At 45.4% G+C, this 15,451-nt stretch overlaps 1 protein-coding gene across 14 annotated transcripts in view; it reads right to left on the bottom strand.

Moving 5' to 3' along the window:
• WAC (WW domain containing adaptor with coiled-coil) overlaps positions 1-15,451 on the bottom strand; it is a 98,993-nt gene that overhangs the window by 59,954 nt on the left and 23,588 nt on the right. For all 14 annotated transcript variants that reach the window (XM_068127144.2, XM_068127146.2, XM_068127152.2 and 11 more), the window contains one exon: positions 4,102-4,416. In XM_068127144.2, coding sequence (XP_067983245.1) covers positions 4,102-4,416 — 315 coding nt within the window. The remainder of the gene's footprint in view (positions 1-4,101; positions 4,417-15,451) is intronic.

Below are 15,451 nucleotides of genomic sequence, written 5' to 3'. Positions count from 1 at the left end.
AGCCGTGATGCTGACGCCGACCCCCCCCCCCCCCCCCCCAGAATTTCCATGTTTTCAACGTTTCCCAGTGTATACCCTGGATTAGAATAGGTACACCGTATCCCTGCGTGTCGTAAGAGACGACTAAGAGGGTTGGCGTCAGGAAGGGCATCCGGCCATAAAAACATTGCCTCACAAAGAGAACCATGACAATTACAACTACATATGGGCAGGGTACAGCCCGAAGTGGAGATCGGTTTCTGAGATTTGGGATATGGAATGTAGGGACAATGACAGGGAGATCAAGAGAAGTGGTGGAAGTATTGGTCAGAAGAAGAGTGGACATATGTTGTGTGCAAGAGACGAGATGGAAGGGAAGTGGTGTGAGAATGGTGAAGGGTAGGCAGGGACAGAAATACAAGTTTATGTGGCAAGGGTGCCCGGAGGGCGTGAATGGTGTTGGTGTCCTGTTTTCTGAGGAGATTGTAGACAGTGTGGTGAGTGTGACTAGAGTGAGTGATAGGTTGATGATGGTGAAAATGATGATTGGAAAGCTCTTGGTGAACGTCATCTCGGGATATGCTCCGCAGGTTGGTCGGAGCGATGAAGAGGACAAGTTCTGGTGTGCGATAGAGAAGCTGATGGAAAACGTGAAAGATGAGGAAGTTGTTGTGGTAGGAGACCTAAATGGACATGTGGGAAGGAGTATGGATGGTTTTGAGGGAGTTCATGAGGGTCACGGATATGGTGTGAGAAATGGAGAAGGTGAAAGGATTTTGGAGTTTGCTGATGGAGCTGATTTGTAATACTCAGTTCCAGAAAGAGGATAATAAGCTTGTTACATACACGTCAGGTGGGTCGACGACAACCGTTGACTACCTGATGGTGCGTAGGCGAGATAGGGGGCACCTCCGGGACACAAAGGTGACCCCGGGGGACGAGGCTGTTTCACAGCACCACTTGGTTGTCTGCGACATAAGGGTGAAAGGTGCGAGGAGAGCTCGGCGGGTGAAGTACCAACCGAGAATGAAGGTGTGGACGTTGAAAGAGGTGACAGTGAGGGAGGCATTAAAAGAGAGGCTGAGTAGGGTAGAGGATGATGTGGTTGAGCTTGAAAGTGGTTGGATGTCAATGAAAGCTAGTCTGTTGGGAGCCGTTGGTGAGGTATGTGGATGGACAAAAGGTGGTGGGATGATGAAGTTGGAAAGAAGATTGACGAGAAGAGGAAGAAGTTCAAGGAGTGGCAGAAGGCGAAGGGTACGGGAGCAGAAACAGCAGAGCATGAAAGTTATAAGGCAGCCAAGAAGGCTGCAAAGAAAGAGGTAGCAAAGGCGCAGGAGGCATGCAGGAAAATGTTCGGAGAACCCTTGGATTCGGAAGAGGGTCAGAGAGCAGTATTCAGGATTGCAAAGCAGATAGCGAAAGAGAGGTGTGATGTGATGGGGGTGAGTTGCTTGAAGGATGAAGTGGGACAAATCGTTGTCGACCCAGATGGAATTAAAGGAAGATGGAAAAGATATATGGAAATGCTGTTGAATACAGAGAATGAATGGGATGGCAACATAGAGAGTAACCCAGTTTTAGGACCGGCAGAGAAGATAACTGAGAAGGAAGTTGAGGAAGCGATAAAAGCAATGAAGAGTAGAAAAGCGGGAGAGCCGACGGGAGATGTGGGAGATATGTTGAAGGCAGCAGGAAGTTGGGGTGTGAAGAGAATGACAGAGATATGTAATCTGGTGGTGAAAGAAGGTCACATTCCAGTGGATTGGGAACTGAGTACCCTCGTCCCTCTATACAAGGGGAAAGGTGACCCTCTGGAGTGTGGCTCGTACCGAGCGATAAAGTTATTGGAGCATGGAATGAAGGTATTGGAAAGGGTGTTGGAGAGGAGGATAAGGAAGAAAGTGAAGATCGACTAAATGCAGTTTGGACTTATGCCAGGAAGAGAAACGACAGACGCGCTTTTCATTGTGAGGCAGTTGCAGGAGAAGTACATGGAGAAGAGGAAGAAGTTGTTCCTTGGGTTTGTTGATCTGGAGAAAGCATTCGATAGGGTTCCACGCAAAGTATTGACATGGGCATTGAGGAAGTTAGGAGTGGAGGAATGGTTGATCAGAGTAGTGATGGCAATGTGCAAAAGAGCGCGCACAGCTGTAAGGACGAAGAACGGGTACAGTGGTGAGTTTGAGGTGAAGGTGGGAGTGCATCAGGGGTCGGTACTAAGTCCACTACTATTTGTAGCTGTGATGGAGGTGCTGGCTCAGAACGTAACGAAGGGTTTACCATGGGAGTTGTTGTATGCAGATGATCTGGTGTTGATTGCGGGAAGTGTGGATGGACTGAAGGAAAAGATGAACAAGTGGAAGGAATGTATGGAGACAAAAGGCCTGAAGGTGAATATCGGAAAGACGAAGGTGATGGCAAGTGGTAAAGCATATGGTGAGGTGGAAGAACTGGGAAGTGGCCCTGTGCTGTTTGTAGGAAGGGTGTCGGAGTGAACTCCATTCAATGTACAATGTGCGCTGAGTGGGTTCATCAAAAATGTAGTGGTCTGAGAGGGTCATTAACCAGTGTGGCAGCTACATTCAAATGTAAGGTGTGCACAGAGGGAGCTGCAGATGGAGGAAATATTGAATTGGATCTTGGACATGGCGTGAAGCTGGAAGGTGTGAAAACATTTTGCTACCTCGGAGACATGCTGAATGGAGAAGGTGGATCAGACTCGGCAACGGTTGCTGGAGTGAGATGTGCATGGAAGAAGTTTCGGGAACTGAGTGGCGTGCTGATGAGGAGGGGAGTGTCATTGAAGCTGAAGGGAAAGGTGTATGCTGCATGTGTGAGAAGTGTTATGATTTATGGGAGCGAGACATGGGTAATGAACGTAGAGCAGCAACGAAGGTTGGAAAGGGTGGAAATGCAAATGGATCGATGGATGTTGAGAGAGAGGAAGACAAATGATGAATTGCGAAAGATGATGGGAATAGAGCCTGTGATTGATGCTGTGAAGAGGAACAGGTTAAGATGGTTTGGTCATGTGTTGAGGAAGGATGAAAGTGACTGGTTGAGAAGTGATGGAAATGCATGTAGAAGGTAGTAGAGGACGGGGAAGACCGAGAAAGACTTGGCTAAAGATGGTGGAAGAAGAAAGGCGGGCAAGGGGGTTAACAAGGAGAGATGCAGAAAATAGGGCAAAATGGAGAAGATTGTCATGGGGACCGCAAGGCTAACCCCCGCTCTAGCAGGGAAAATGGTTACACTTTTAAAATCCCTCATCGTTTTACAATTGCTTTTTCTTAATTTTGCACTTTTCTCACCTCTTCTTCATAAAGCGCCAATTGTCTGAAATACTATAATAAAATGACCGATTGAATGAATGATCGTTTTAAGGCCATTTTTCCCCGCTAGAGCAGGGGTTAGCCTTGCGGGCCCCATGACAATCATGGTTTCCTGTTTGAGGCAATGCTTTTATGGCCAGTTGCCCTTCCTGACGCCAACCCTTAGTCGCCTCTTACGATGCGCAGGGATACGGTGTACCTATTCTAAATCGGCGTACACATCGGGATCATTCATCCCAGCAAGCTGATACTCAATTTTCCGACCTCGGAAAGATGACAGGCTGAGTCAACCCCCCTGGCATTAATTCAGCGATCGACCAGGATTCAAACTCGGGATCCTAGGATCCCAAGCCAGCACCCGGAACGCCAAGCCAACACCAGGCTCAATAAAATAAAATGACCGATTGATTGAACTAAAAGTAGTTTTAGGGAAAAATACTTACGAATGATATTCATCATTTTGGCTTTTAATAAAACATGCAAATTGCACACAATAAACCACCAAATTGTAATAAAAACATGCAACAAAAATTATCACTTCAATTTCAGCAGAAAATGTAGCTTTCAAGTTCACCAAATGACATGGCCACTGAACAAATTTTAACCTGTTTCTAGAAAATCCTTTAGCCAAGACAGGAAATTGAAAATAAAATAAAAACCTGCAAATACAATACTACAAGTAAATATGAAAACTCCTCTTCAAAGGAAATGATCCACAATTCCCCCAGTTTAATTGGATAAAAGACACTTTAATTTTACATGGAAATATCAGCCCCCATCCTTATACCTCTTTTTTCTGGTCTTGGAAGAAGGCCTGTTGAGTGGGAAGTTTGAGGCCTGGGAAGAGGAAGGGCTCCATTGGCATCTGAGATTTTCTTAACTTGTTCAGATGACAATCCAAAAGGGCTGCTTGACACCGGGCTTGTAGTGCTACAACCCAGTGATACAGGGTTTGCCTTGAGGCTAATTGGGGTAGCCTGACTCGGGGCAGTCCCTGAGACAACCGTTGTGTCCCCTCGAGGCAGTCGGTAGTCACGATCATTGTGCCTGCTTGTCTGTGAGAGCACTGTGTGCACTGGCACTGCCGACTGCTTGCCATCCCCTGTGAGTCATATGCATGTAAATTATATAAATAATCAAGTAATGCACAAACACCTCAAGGAAAACTCGCATTAGTCTTTATATAAAACAAACTACACCACTGGAAGGGGAAAACAATTAAATATAGCAAAGAAGAGAGTGAAGGGAATGGGGCACAACAGGCAATACTTAAGGGTCAAGAGGAAACTTAAGTCTGGAAGGTTAATACATTGTCGCAAGAAGGGCTCCGAAACCCTGTCCACATGGGAACACACCACGAACGGCTGAGGAGATATCGGCTGGATTTTCCTGCACTTTTTAGATCCTTTATTCCTTAAGATCTGAATGGAAAAAAGTATCTACATGCAAATACATAGAACATCATTTTTTAGAAATAGTAAAAAGCAAGCACAGCAGAACAAATAAATAATTACCCAAAACGATACATCACTGCCAAGGACATAATTACCATTAAAATATAATAATTGATTAATTAATTAATTAATTATTATAATTACCATTCCTAAACAAGACAAGCAACAAATATTACTCCAAAACAAATGCAGCAAGCTTCATTTACGATGGAGGTTTGAGGGCAGGGAAAAGGGATGCACAAAATAACTAAACAGTTCATAGAACACCGTATCCCACGCTGTCTTGTTGAGAAGCAAGCATATTGGCAGGTTGGAGGAGAGGCAAATTTGATTGGTCGTGACGATGTAAAATGCCATATTTTGTCCAACTACTTCGAAACGAAAGGATTTTGAAAAGTGCCAAAAAGGTGATTTGTGTTGGACAGAGTTCAAGTGTAAAATTAAATTGAAATAAAATAAAGATTGTGAAGGTCATACTATTTTTTTGCCGCACGTTCACCGCTGTTGATGCAACGTCTTATAAAGACCTTATTTAACACGTTATAACATTAGTTCTTCATGCCTGTTTGTGTCCTTTACCCTTAATCCTTAAAACCCTTCCAGTCAGCCTTTTGGGACTACCACTGGTAACATGTAACCTAGCACTATCGTGTACGGTCTTAAGTAATCCCATGGCATGGATTTGCTTGTTAATTATTGAGCACTATTATTATTTTATTCCTTACTAGCAGGAGTACCCGGCATTGCAGGTGGAGGGGGGTGGGGGAAGCAGTAGAGGGAGGGGTGAGGAAAGGAATGGGGGGAGTGGAAGGGGGAGGGGAGGGGCAGGTGAGGAGAGATGGATGGGAAAGATATACTACATATACTCGTACAACTTTTGGGGGGAGGGGGCGGCTTTGACAGGTCCCTCCCTTTTTGGGGGTGGGAGGGTGGGAGGGGGGGAGAGGGAGGAAGGGAAGGAGGAAAAATTACCCAGGCAGAGAGTGCTTTAACCTCAGTATTGCCAAGGTAGCAATGGAAACTGTAATACCCTCTGCCACCATCACCAGGTGGCGCTACACGGCACACCTTTACATAGAGAATCTACGCCCCTCTGTCCCTCACACCCCCACATGAGGCCACGGCCACATAGCCTATGTTACCCCCCCCCCCCCCCCGAGACAAAGTTGTATTTTTATTTGTACCCCAAATAAAGTATATAAGTGTTTATAGCTGGAGTACCTGGTGTTGCTCAAGCGAAAAAGAAACATTAACATCTATCTATAATTCCAGTAATCTCTGTGTGTGTGTGTGTGTGTCTGTCTGTCTGTATGTATGTATGCGACCGCTGTTTCTCGACAACTACCGGTCCGATATACTTGAAACTTGCCAGGTATATTGCTGGGGACCCGAGGATGTGCCTTTTCAATGTTTGAAATTAATCGGACAAGTGGTTCCCAAGGTATGGTCACCGTACTCGCAAGCCGTTCGCTTTGGCTTTGCGAATGGACCAAACCATTTCATGTAAATAGAGGGGGGGGGGGGATTGGCCTATACACAGCCTCTCTGGATGTTAACTTTGCCAAAAACAAGAAAATAAAAACAACCGTTAGTTTAATTGGTCTATTATAGTTCTATTAAAGATGATAGGTTAATAACTTAATATTGAGAATTTGTGCTTCCCAAGTTATGGTCTCTCACATTCGCCTATATTTTCTTGCTCCGTATTCTGTGGTCGTTTCTGACACGTGGTGTCAAAAATTATTATTTTTTTTGTTGTTGTTGTTCTCTTCTCTTTTCTTTGTTTTCCCTTGCGAAAAGATAAAATACGTTTGCGATAATTGAATAATTGGCCATTACAACTAAATTGTTTTCCCTTGCGAAAAGATAAAATACGTTTGCGATTGGCCATTAAAACTAAATTGCGAATAATCGTAACTGCGATAAGCAAACTTCCGGATGAGTTCTTAACTTCCGGACTTACGGAAAGTGACGAATTTCTGTGTTCCTATCATTTATCTTGCGCATAGATAAACACAATGCCCCAATCCAGTCGTCGTTTACGAGAGCGAAGGAACGAAGCTGCGCGTCTTGCACGCGCAATGGAATCTGACGTATCACGATCTGCTCGCTTGACACGCAACGCTACGCGCGTGACAAGACGTCGTGCTACTGAGTCAGATGAAGAACGATCTGCTCGCTTGACACGCAACGCTACGCGCGTGACAAGACGTCGTGCTACTGAGTCAGATGAAGAACGATCTGCTCGCTTGACACGCAACGCTACGCGCGTGACAAGACATCGTGCTACTGAGTCAGATGAAGAACGATCTGCTCGCTTGACACGCGACGCTACGCGTGTGACAATACGTCGTGCTGCTGAGTCGGATGAAGATCGAGCTGCACGCTTGGCACGCGACGCTACGCGTGTGACAAGACGTCGTGCAGCTGAAACGGATGAAGATCGAGCTGCACACTTGGCAGACACCACTGAACGCGAGGCAAGGCGTCGTGCAGCTGAAACAGATGAAGATCGAGCTGCACGCTTGGCAGACACCACTGAACGCGAGGCAAGGCGTCATGCAGCTGAAACAGATGAAGATCGAGCTGCACGCTTGGCAGACAACACTGAAGGTGAGGCAAGGCGTCGTGCAGAAGAAATCCCTCACCAGCGAGAAGACCGGCAAGTGAGGGATGCCCTGCGCCATCAGGACGTGCACCGTGCGAGACTAGAGCAGGCTCACCGTGAGAATCGCAACCTTGCTCGATACGATAACAACGATTTTTTCCGAGAGGAACTTCACGTTGAGTACAGGCACGCGCTGAGCAGGACCTCATTATTTCAATGCCCTAAATGCTCACATTGTGATGCTTTTGTGTGGAACGAGGAGAGGAGAGGATTTTGCTGCAACTACGGTAAGGTCGACCTTAAGCATGATCCTACGAATCCAAAACCCGGCTCAATTCCATCACAGCCTCCAGATGCTATTAAAAACCTTTTCCTTAACCAGCACTTTGTGAAGCATGCGAAACAGTACAACAACGCGCTGGCAATGGCAAGTATCGGTGTCCGAGAGATAGGTATGCCTGGCTTTAATCCTGGAGTGCGCATACAAGGCAAGGTTTACCATTACATTGGTGCTCCTCTTGCCGATCTGGGTTGTACCCCATGCTTTGCCCAGATCTACTTTCACGATCCAGTCCATGAGCTGGATTATCGTCGTGCCCACACCTCGAACAGTAGCCTGAATGAGCAGTTTTTGCTAAGAGCACAACAGGCCATTCATGAGTGCAACCCATACGTCCAGCAATTCAAATCAGCCATTGAGTATGTGGTTCATAATGATAGCGCCAATGAACTGAAAATTGTGTTAACAGGTCGCACGCGGCGCCGAGACCTTCATCATGGTACCATCAACCTTCCCTCACCAGACAGCGATGTGGCTGTCATTGCTCCAGGGGCAACGACAACAGAGCAGTTTGGAAGGCTGGCAGTCGGTGTTCACCTCAGAGGAGGAGGTTTACAGACAATAGACGCCATGCATCCAGCGTATGACCCACTATTATACATACTTCTGCTACCCTGCGGCTCCCAGGGGTACCACACTGAGTTGGCAGGGATAACGCCAACATCTTTCTACCGCTACCATCTCCAAGTACGTGATCCTACTCATCACTTCAATCTACTGCTTCGTGGTGGAAAGTTGACACAGCAGTACGTATGCGACATGATGGCAAAAATTGAGTCACACCGTCTCAATTGGATTCGCTGCAATCAGAAGTCAATTAAGGCAGAAAAGTATAAGATCATCGTTGATGCGTTGAACAATGATGCTGAGGTGCTACCTGGACGCCTCACCATTCTGCCGCCATCAATTTATGGGTCGCCACGTTGGTATGCCAAAGAGTTTCAGGATGCAATGGCTTTGGTCCGAGTCAAGGGAAAACCTGACTTTTTTCTAACATTCACCTGCAACCCAAAGTGGCCAGAAATTAAAGAATCGCTTTTTGAGGGTCAGTCAGCCAACGAAAGACCTGATATCATCGCCCGGGTGTTTCATATGAAGGTGGAAGCACTCCTCGCAGACCTCCTCAAGCATGACATCTTGGGCCATGTGGACGCTTATGTGATGGTGAAGGAAACGCAAAAGCGTCACCTTCCCCATATACACATGCTCCTGACCATGGTACCTCGCGACAAGCCCAGAACACCAGCAGATGTCGATCGTGTGGTCTCTGCTGAGATTCCTGACAAACGCTCAAATCCGGAACTACACCGTATCGTGACATCACACATGATTCATGGCCCATGTGGGGAATGGAACATCGCGAGCCCTTGCATGGCAGACCGGAAGTGCACAAAGGACTATCCCAAAGTCCTACGAGAAACGACAAGCTTCTCTGATGACTCCTATCCCCTGTACAGAAGACGTGCAGAAGCAGCACCTGGTGATCCCATCATGAAGACTATACGAGGTGGTGCTAACATATTAGTTAACAATGCATGGGTTGTGCCTTACAATCCATATATTGTCCTCAGGTACGAAGCTCACATCAACCTTGAGATCGTATGTGCTGTCACCAGTGTGAAGTACCTGTACAAATACCTTGAAAAGGGGCCGGACCAGTGCCTGGTCAGACTAGAGCCACATGAGAGGATGCGAGAGGCATTACGACATGATGAAGTGACACGATACGAACTAGGGCGATACATCACCGCATCTGAGGGATACTGGCGCATATACGATTTCCCCATTCAAAGCAAGTACCCGCCAGTCGAGATGCTGGCACTCCATCTACAGGATGAGCAGGTGATCACGTTCAATGGCGAAGGTGCCGTACAGAACGTGGCGGAGTCATGACCCCCTGCGACAACGCTCACCGCCTTTTCCGAAGCCATGAATCTCCATCCACACATGCGTCATGTTCTATATCCAGATGTGTTCCAACACTTCACCTACTTTAGGAAAAGGTTTCAATTGCGGAAGAGAAGGCTGAGTTTCCAGGATAACTGTAAGGCTGATACGGTTGGGCGGCTCCCCATCATTTCCGTCAACTCACATAATGCCGAGTTGTACTATCTCCGCATGCTACTGTACCGCGTGCCTGGCCCCACATGCTTTCAGGATCTCCGTCGTGTTGGTGATAGGGTCATGGAGACCTATCTGGCAGCCTGCATTGCGTATGGCATCGTTGACAATGACCAGGAGGTGGATTCTGTTATGGAAGAGGCTGCAAATATCGCATTTGGCCCTGCAGTCCGCGAAGTATTTGCCAACATGCTCATATTCGTCCTCAGAGGCAACCACTTGCAGTTCTGGGAAAGGCACAAATATGTGCTGTGCGAGGACTTCATGCGTGCAGCAGGTGTGAACGAGCCAAATGGACGCATTGTGAGTGAAGTGCTACTGGAGCTGAGGGACCAAATTGAGAGGCACGGCTTTTCGCTTAGTAAGACCTTTGGCCTTCCTGAGCCTGAACCAGTTCATATCCAGTCTCGCATTCCCCGCATCATCGAGCACGAAACAGGGCACAATATAGGAGAACTTGAGGCTCACATCGCTCAAACAGAGTGCCTTCTTAATGACGAGCAGCGCGTTGTTGTCGATACAGTGATGAGGAGTGTGGAACACGGTCATGGCTGGATGATCGCAGTTGATGCAAGTGGTGGGACTGGGAAAACATTCACATTGTCTCATATACTCAACAAAGTGCGAGCAAAGGGCAAAGTGGCTCTTGCGACTGCTGCAAGTGGTATTGCAGCTACTCTGCTGCCTAAAGGGGCCACCTTCCATAGTAGGACCAAGTGTCCTCTCATTCTCACTGATGAGTCCACTTGCAACATCAGTGAAAATGACACCACTGCAGCACTCATACGAATGACGGATATAATGGTGGTGGATGAGGTTTCAATGATGGATCGTCGCGCATTGGAGGCAGCAGATCGAACATTCCAGTGGCTTCGGGCCTCAGAGGAACCATTTGGCGGCATCACAATGGTTTTCAGTGGTGACTGGAGGCAGATCCTTACCGTTGTGCCACACGGTAGCCGTATTGACATAGTTGGAAGGTGCTTCAAGAGCTCATACCTGTGGAGAAAAGTGCAGGTACTTCGTCTCACAGTAAACATGAGGATCATGCAGGGTACTGGAGAACAACAGGGCGAATCTGATTTTGCAAAATTCCTGTTGGATCTGGGCGAAGGGAAGATTCCTGTCAATCCAGAAGTGGGTGAATTTGCTATTGAGCTCAGGGAACCGCTCATTCTTCCAGGTGCAAAACTCCAGGATATTGTCACTTGGGTGTACGAAGACTTGCACACCAACATTACCAACCCCAAGTGGCTATGTGAGCGTGTTATACTATGTCCGACCAATTCCGAAGTCGATCAGGTAAATGCCTACATGACAACCATATTTCCAGGGGAGGCACATGTTTGCTGTAGCGTAGATACAGCCGAATCTGAGGGTGATCATTTGTATCCGCCTGAGTTCCTGAACACCCTCTGTCCATCTGGTATGCCTCCACATCGGATCACTCTCAAGGTGGGTATGGTAATCATGCTGCTACGAAATTTTGACCAGCAAAGCGGGCACTGCAATGGCTCAAGGTACGTCATCCATCAGATCCTTCCAAATCTGTTGGTTGCAAAATCTGTGATGGGTGTCAATTCTGGACGCACATTGCTCATTCCACGCATAACCTTGAGTCCATCTGACAACATGTTCCCGTTCACTCTGCGGCGTCGACAGTTTCCGGTACGACCCTGCTTTGCCATGACTGTGAATAAATCCCAAGGGCAGTCGCTACACCGTGTTGGGGTCTTCTGCACAAGAGACTTCTTCAGCCATGGTCAGTTCTACGTGGTGGCCAGTAGGGTTGGCAGCTCCAGCAGCCTCCGCATTCTTTCCTTGGACGAGGAAACAAAGAAGCGCCGTTTCCTCAGCAATGTTGTTTATGAAGAGGTGCTAACGAGATAAAGGTGTGTACATGTAAACAATTTTTATTTTTATTTAGTTATTGAAGAAAAATTGTGCAGAAAATAATTTATCAAACAAAGTGCACAACTTTTTTTTGTTTTCAGGTGTCAAAACGGTGTGGCCTTTGGAACTGGGGGTTGGAAGTGGGGGTTTTTTTGGTTGTTGTTGTTATTGTTGTTGTTGTTCTCTTGTCTTTTCTTTGTTTGTCCTTGCGAAAAGACAAAATACGTTTGCGATAATTGAATAATTGGCCATTAAAACTAAATTGCGAATAATCGTAATTCTGGCACGTGGTTTCAAAACTTTTTTCCTTTTGCACGCACGTACGGGCACGCACTTACGGGCACGCCCTAGTATTTGAAATGAGGGCAAATATAATGGAAAAGTAATTGCATCCAAATCAGAATCCATCACAAATGTCAAACCATCATTTTACCTTTTTGTTGAACATATGCTGGTGAATGTACCATTGATCACGTTTCTGATTCAAGTATGATGATGTTCAGGAAGAAAAAGAAGCACTCCCTCACCACCTTCCTCCCCTACCTCCCCTACCTCCCCTACCTCCCCTACCTCCCTGTGACTCCACCTCAAGCCATATCTCTAACCATCACTGGTGAGCACCCTGTACACTGTTTAGAACATCGTTTAAATATTCTATAATTATTAGTAATTTTGAATGTTTATAAATACCATACAGTGGCTGTCCAAGAGGGGACCAATTTTTTCCAGGATCGCATACCCCACTTATAACATACATTGCAATGGGAAAATACGTTCCGATACAAGTTGTTTCATTATACAATGCACTTTTCCAGGTGAGGACTTGCTGTTACTTTCATATCTTTTTCTTACTGCTTCGAGAAATATCACTAAATTATCATTTAGTTGACACCTTCTGTATCCTTATAAAGGGCTCCTGCTTTGGTGGAATAATAATGTTTCCGTTCGACCCGCCGCATGAAGAACTCATTAGCGCTTCTTCAAACTTGGACACAGGCTTTTAAAACAGGCAACTTTGTGATTTTGTTCCAAGTACAGTAGGACCCCGCTATTCGCGGGGGATACGTTCCTGGAAAATCAGTGAATAGCGAAACCCGCGAATAGCGGGGCATTGTTTCAAAGGAAAAAGGGGGGGATAGATTCCCGAGTTGTGAAAATCCGCGAATAGAGGACCAAACCACGAACGGCGAGGCAAAATCCACGAATGGTGATGCAAATCCCGAAAATGTGGACGATAATCCGCGAAGGTCGATGAACGTCCTGGAAATGGCGAAACAAAGCCCACGAATATCGGCAATAATCCACGAATGTCGATGAAAATCCACGAATTGTCGTGCCATTGTTTCAATGGGGAAAAGGGAGACAGCTAATTGCACTAATAGATATAGTGGAGTGTTTTCATTCTATACAGTAACTCACAGGGATGACGTGTTTTGCAGCTGTGGGATATCCTGTGAAGCAATGTTTACCTGTGAACAGTGGAATATCACATGAAGCTATTCACAATGTTAATGGCGGGATATCCCACGAAACATTGTTTTCCTGTGAACGGTGGAATATGAATATCATGTGAAGCTATTCACAGTATGAATGGCGGGATATCGATATCCCGCGAAAGCCGTGAAACACACAGCAGCAAACGCAGGAGCAGGTCATGCTCACGGCTCGGATGTTTTTTTTGCATATGTCTAGCTGCTTTATGCATGGCTGGTGAAAGATGGGGTTTTAAATACTGTATGTCAAGTCAGCGGCTCGTAGGGGAAAAAAAATTTGCGCCCCTGAAAAACCGTGGATTCACGGAATCTGGCTGGGAATAGGAAAAAACAAAACCGTGATTTTGTGGAACACGGCTGCGAAGGGAGAAAAAAACCCCGCGAATTTGTGGGACACTTTTCCGCGAATAGAGAAACGGGTCGCATTTTATTTTATCATCTGTGAATACATGGAATCCGCGAATAACGGAACCTGCAAATAGAATAGCGGGGTCCGACTGTATATCGATTATTAACTTTCTGATCAAGTAAATTGATTGTTACCTTTCCAATGGTTCCACTTTTATGATTCTACGACAGCAGACATCCTTCAGAATGAAGCGTAATGGAGAAACTCAGCTCCTTTTATATATAAATTATAGGATGAAAGGAATGGAAAGTTTGTATTATCAAGTAACAAATCCATCGCTATCATTTTCTGCATAGGACATCGTTGTATTGTAATATGAGCAGTGATGTGGCCTGCTATACCTGTAAATGCAGCTTAGATTAAGGCCATGCATCTATGTGATAGATTTACATACACTTTATTTTAGCTCTCCCACAACCCTCGATCATGTTAAAAAAAAAAACATTGCAAACTTATCCTAGTTCTGAGCCGATCTGGGACCCAGCAAATCGTTACCAAAATTACCAAGCCAGATCGGAAACAAGTTTTTGCTACCGAGTCCCAGCACCAACTTCAGCCTGACAAGTTCGCCAGACCATGTATAAATGCTGGATGTTACTTACAATTTTAGGAGGAAACTGATGCCTACAAATGATGTTAAACAAAATTTGATGCACAAGCAACTGCAGGTTCTGACAAACTACACTCTCTAATATATTGTTGCTTGTAAATTATCCATTGCATAGGGTTAAGGCAGCCAAGAGCAGCCTTTGTGGCATACAAGACAAGAGAATGTGGGATATATGGAGAAGGTGCAAAGCAAAGGAGAGAATTAATTTATACCCAGTGATGGAAGTCGAGAAAAAATTTCTTTGAAGGATAAAGAAAAACAACAAATTAGAGCAATGTGACTGCGTCACCAATATGCCTCCGTGTAGTCCTTGACCATGGCAATGGGTAGATGCCCTCGTTGACTGTCCTAAAAATAAACAAGTTTCATTTAAATCCCTTCAGCTGTTCTCATGCATCACATTTTGACCAGACATGACAGGTTTCACATCGATCGGTGAAGCGGTTTCGGAGAAGGGATTTTTTTTTTTTTTTTTAATATCGGCTTTCAAGCTAATATGGCTGCCAAACCACGTGACATGACATCAAAAATGGACACTCTGCATATGTATGGGTAGGGGATTACATTTGCGAAGATTCGTGCTGATCGGATCAGGTTTGTTTTTCTATCCAAGATGACTGCCAAACCACGTGACCTACAATGTCATCATTTTCAAACTATTTTAAAAATGGTTTTAGATGACATTTGTAAAGTTTTGCATCGAGAGGGTAGGCGGTTTATGAGATATAATTATTTAATATTTAACTTCAACCCAATATGGCTCCCACACCATGTGACCAATGACATTTTTGTGATCAACTTTTAATCTCCATGCCTAATCAATGACACACGTAAAGTTTCGAGTCGATCGTTTCAGTAGTTTGGGAGATTTTTTTTTTTAGGGTTTTACGTTAAATCCAATATGGCTGCCAAGCCATGTGACCTATGATGTCATACATTTAATATTTCAATACAAATGTGTCATAGATCATGTGCATGCAATTTCAGATTTTTAGGATAAGGAATTTGATAAAAACATTTTTGGCTGGTACACCACTTCACCGATATATCATTATCATGCTTTTGTTCCCCATTGGGAGTACTTGACAATGTGGCAGGTTTCAAATTTTTCCATTCAGCAGTTTCCGAGAAGTAATTTTTTAATTATTGCGTTTAAATCCAAGATGGCTGCCATAACACGTAACCTATGATGCCACAATTATCATAAAA

Source organism: Myxine glutinosa, chromosome 10 (genome assembly GCF_964187855.1).
Source record: "Myxine glutinosa chromosome 10, kmMyxGlut1.1, whole genome shotgun sequence".
In the NCBI taxonomy this organism is placed as follows: Eukaryota; Metazoa; Chordata; class Myxini; order Myxiniformes; family Myxinidae; genus Myxine; species Myxine glutinosa.
This window is presented reverse-complemented; position numbering and strand designations above follow the sequence as displayed.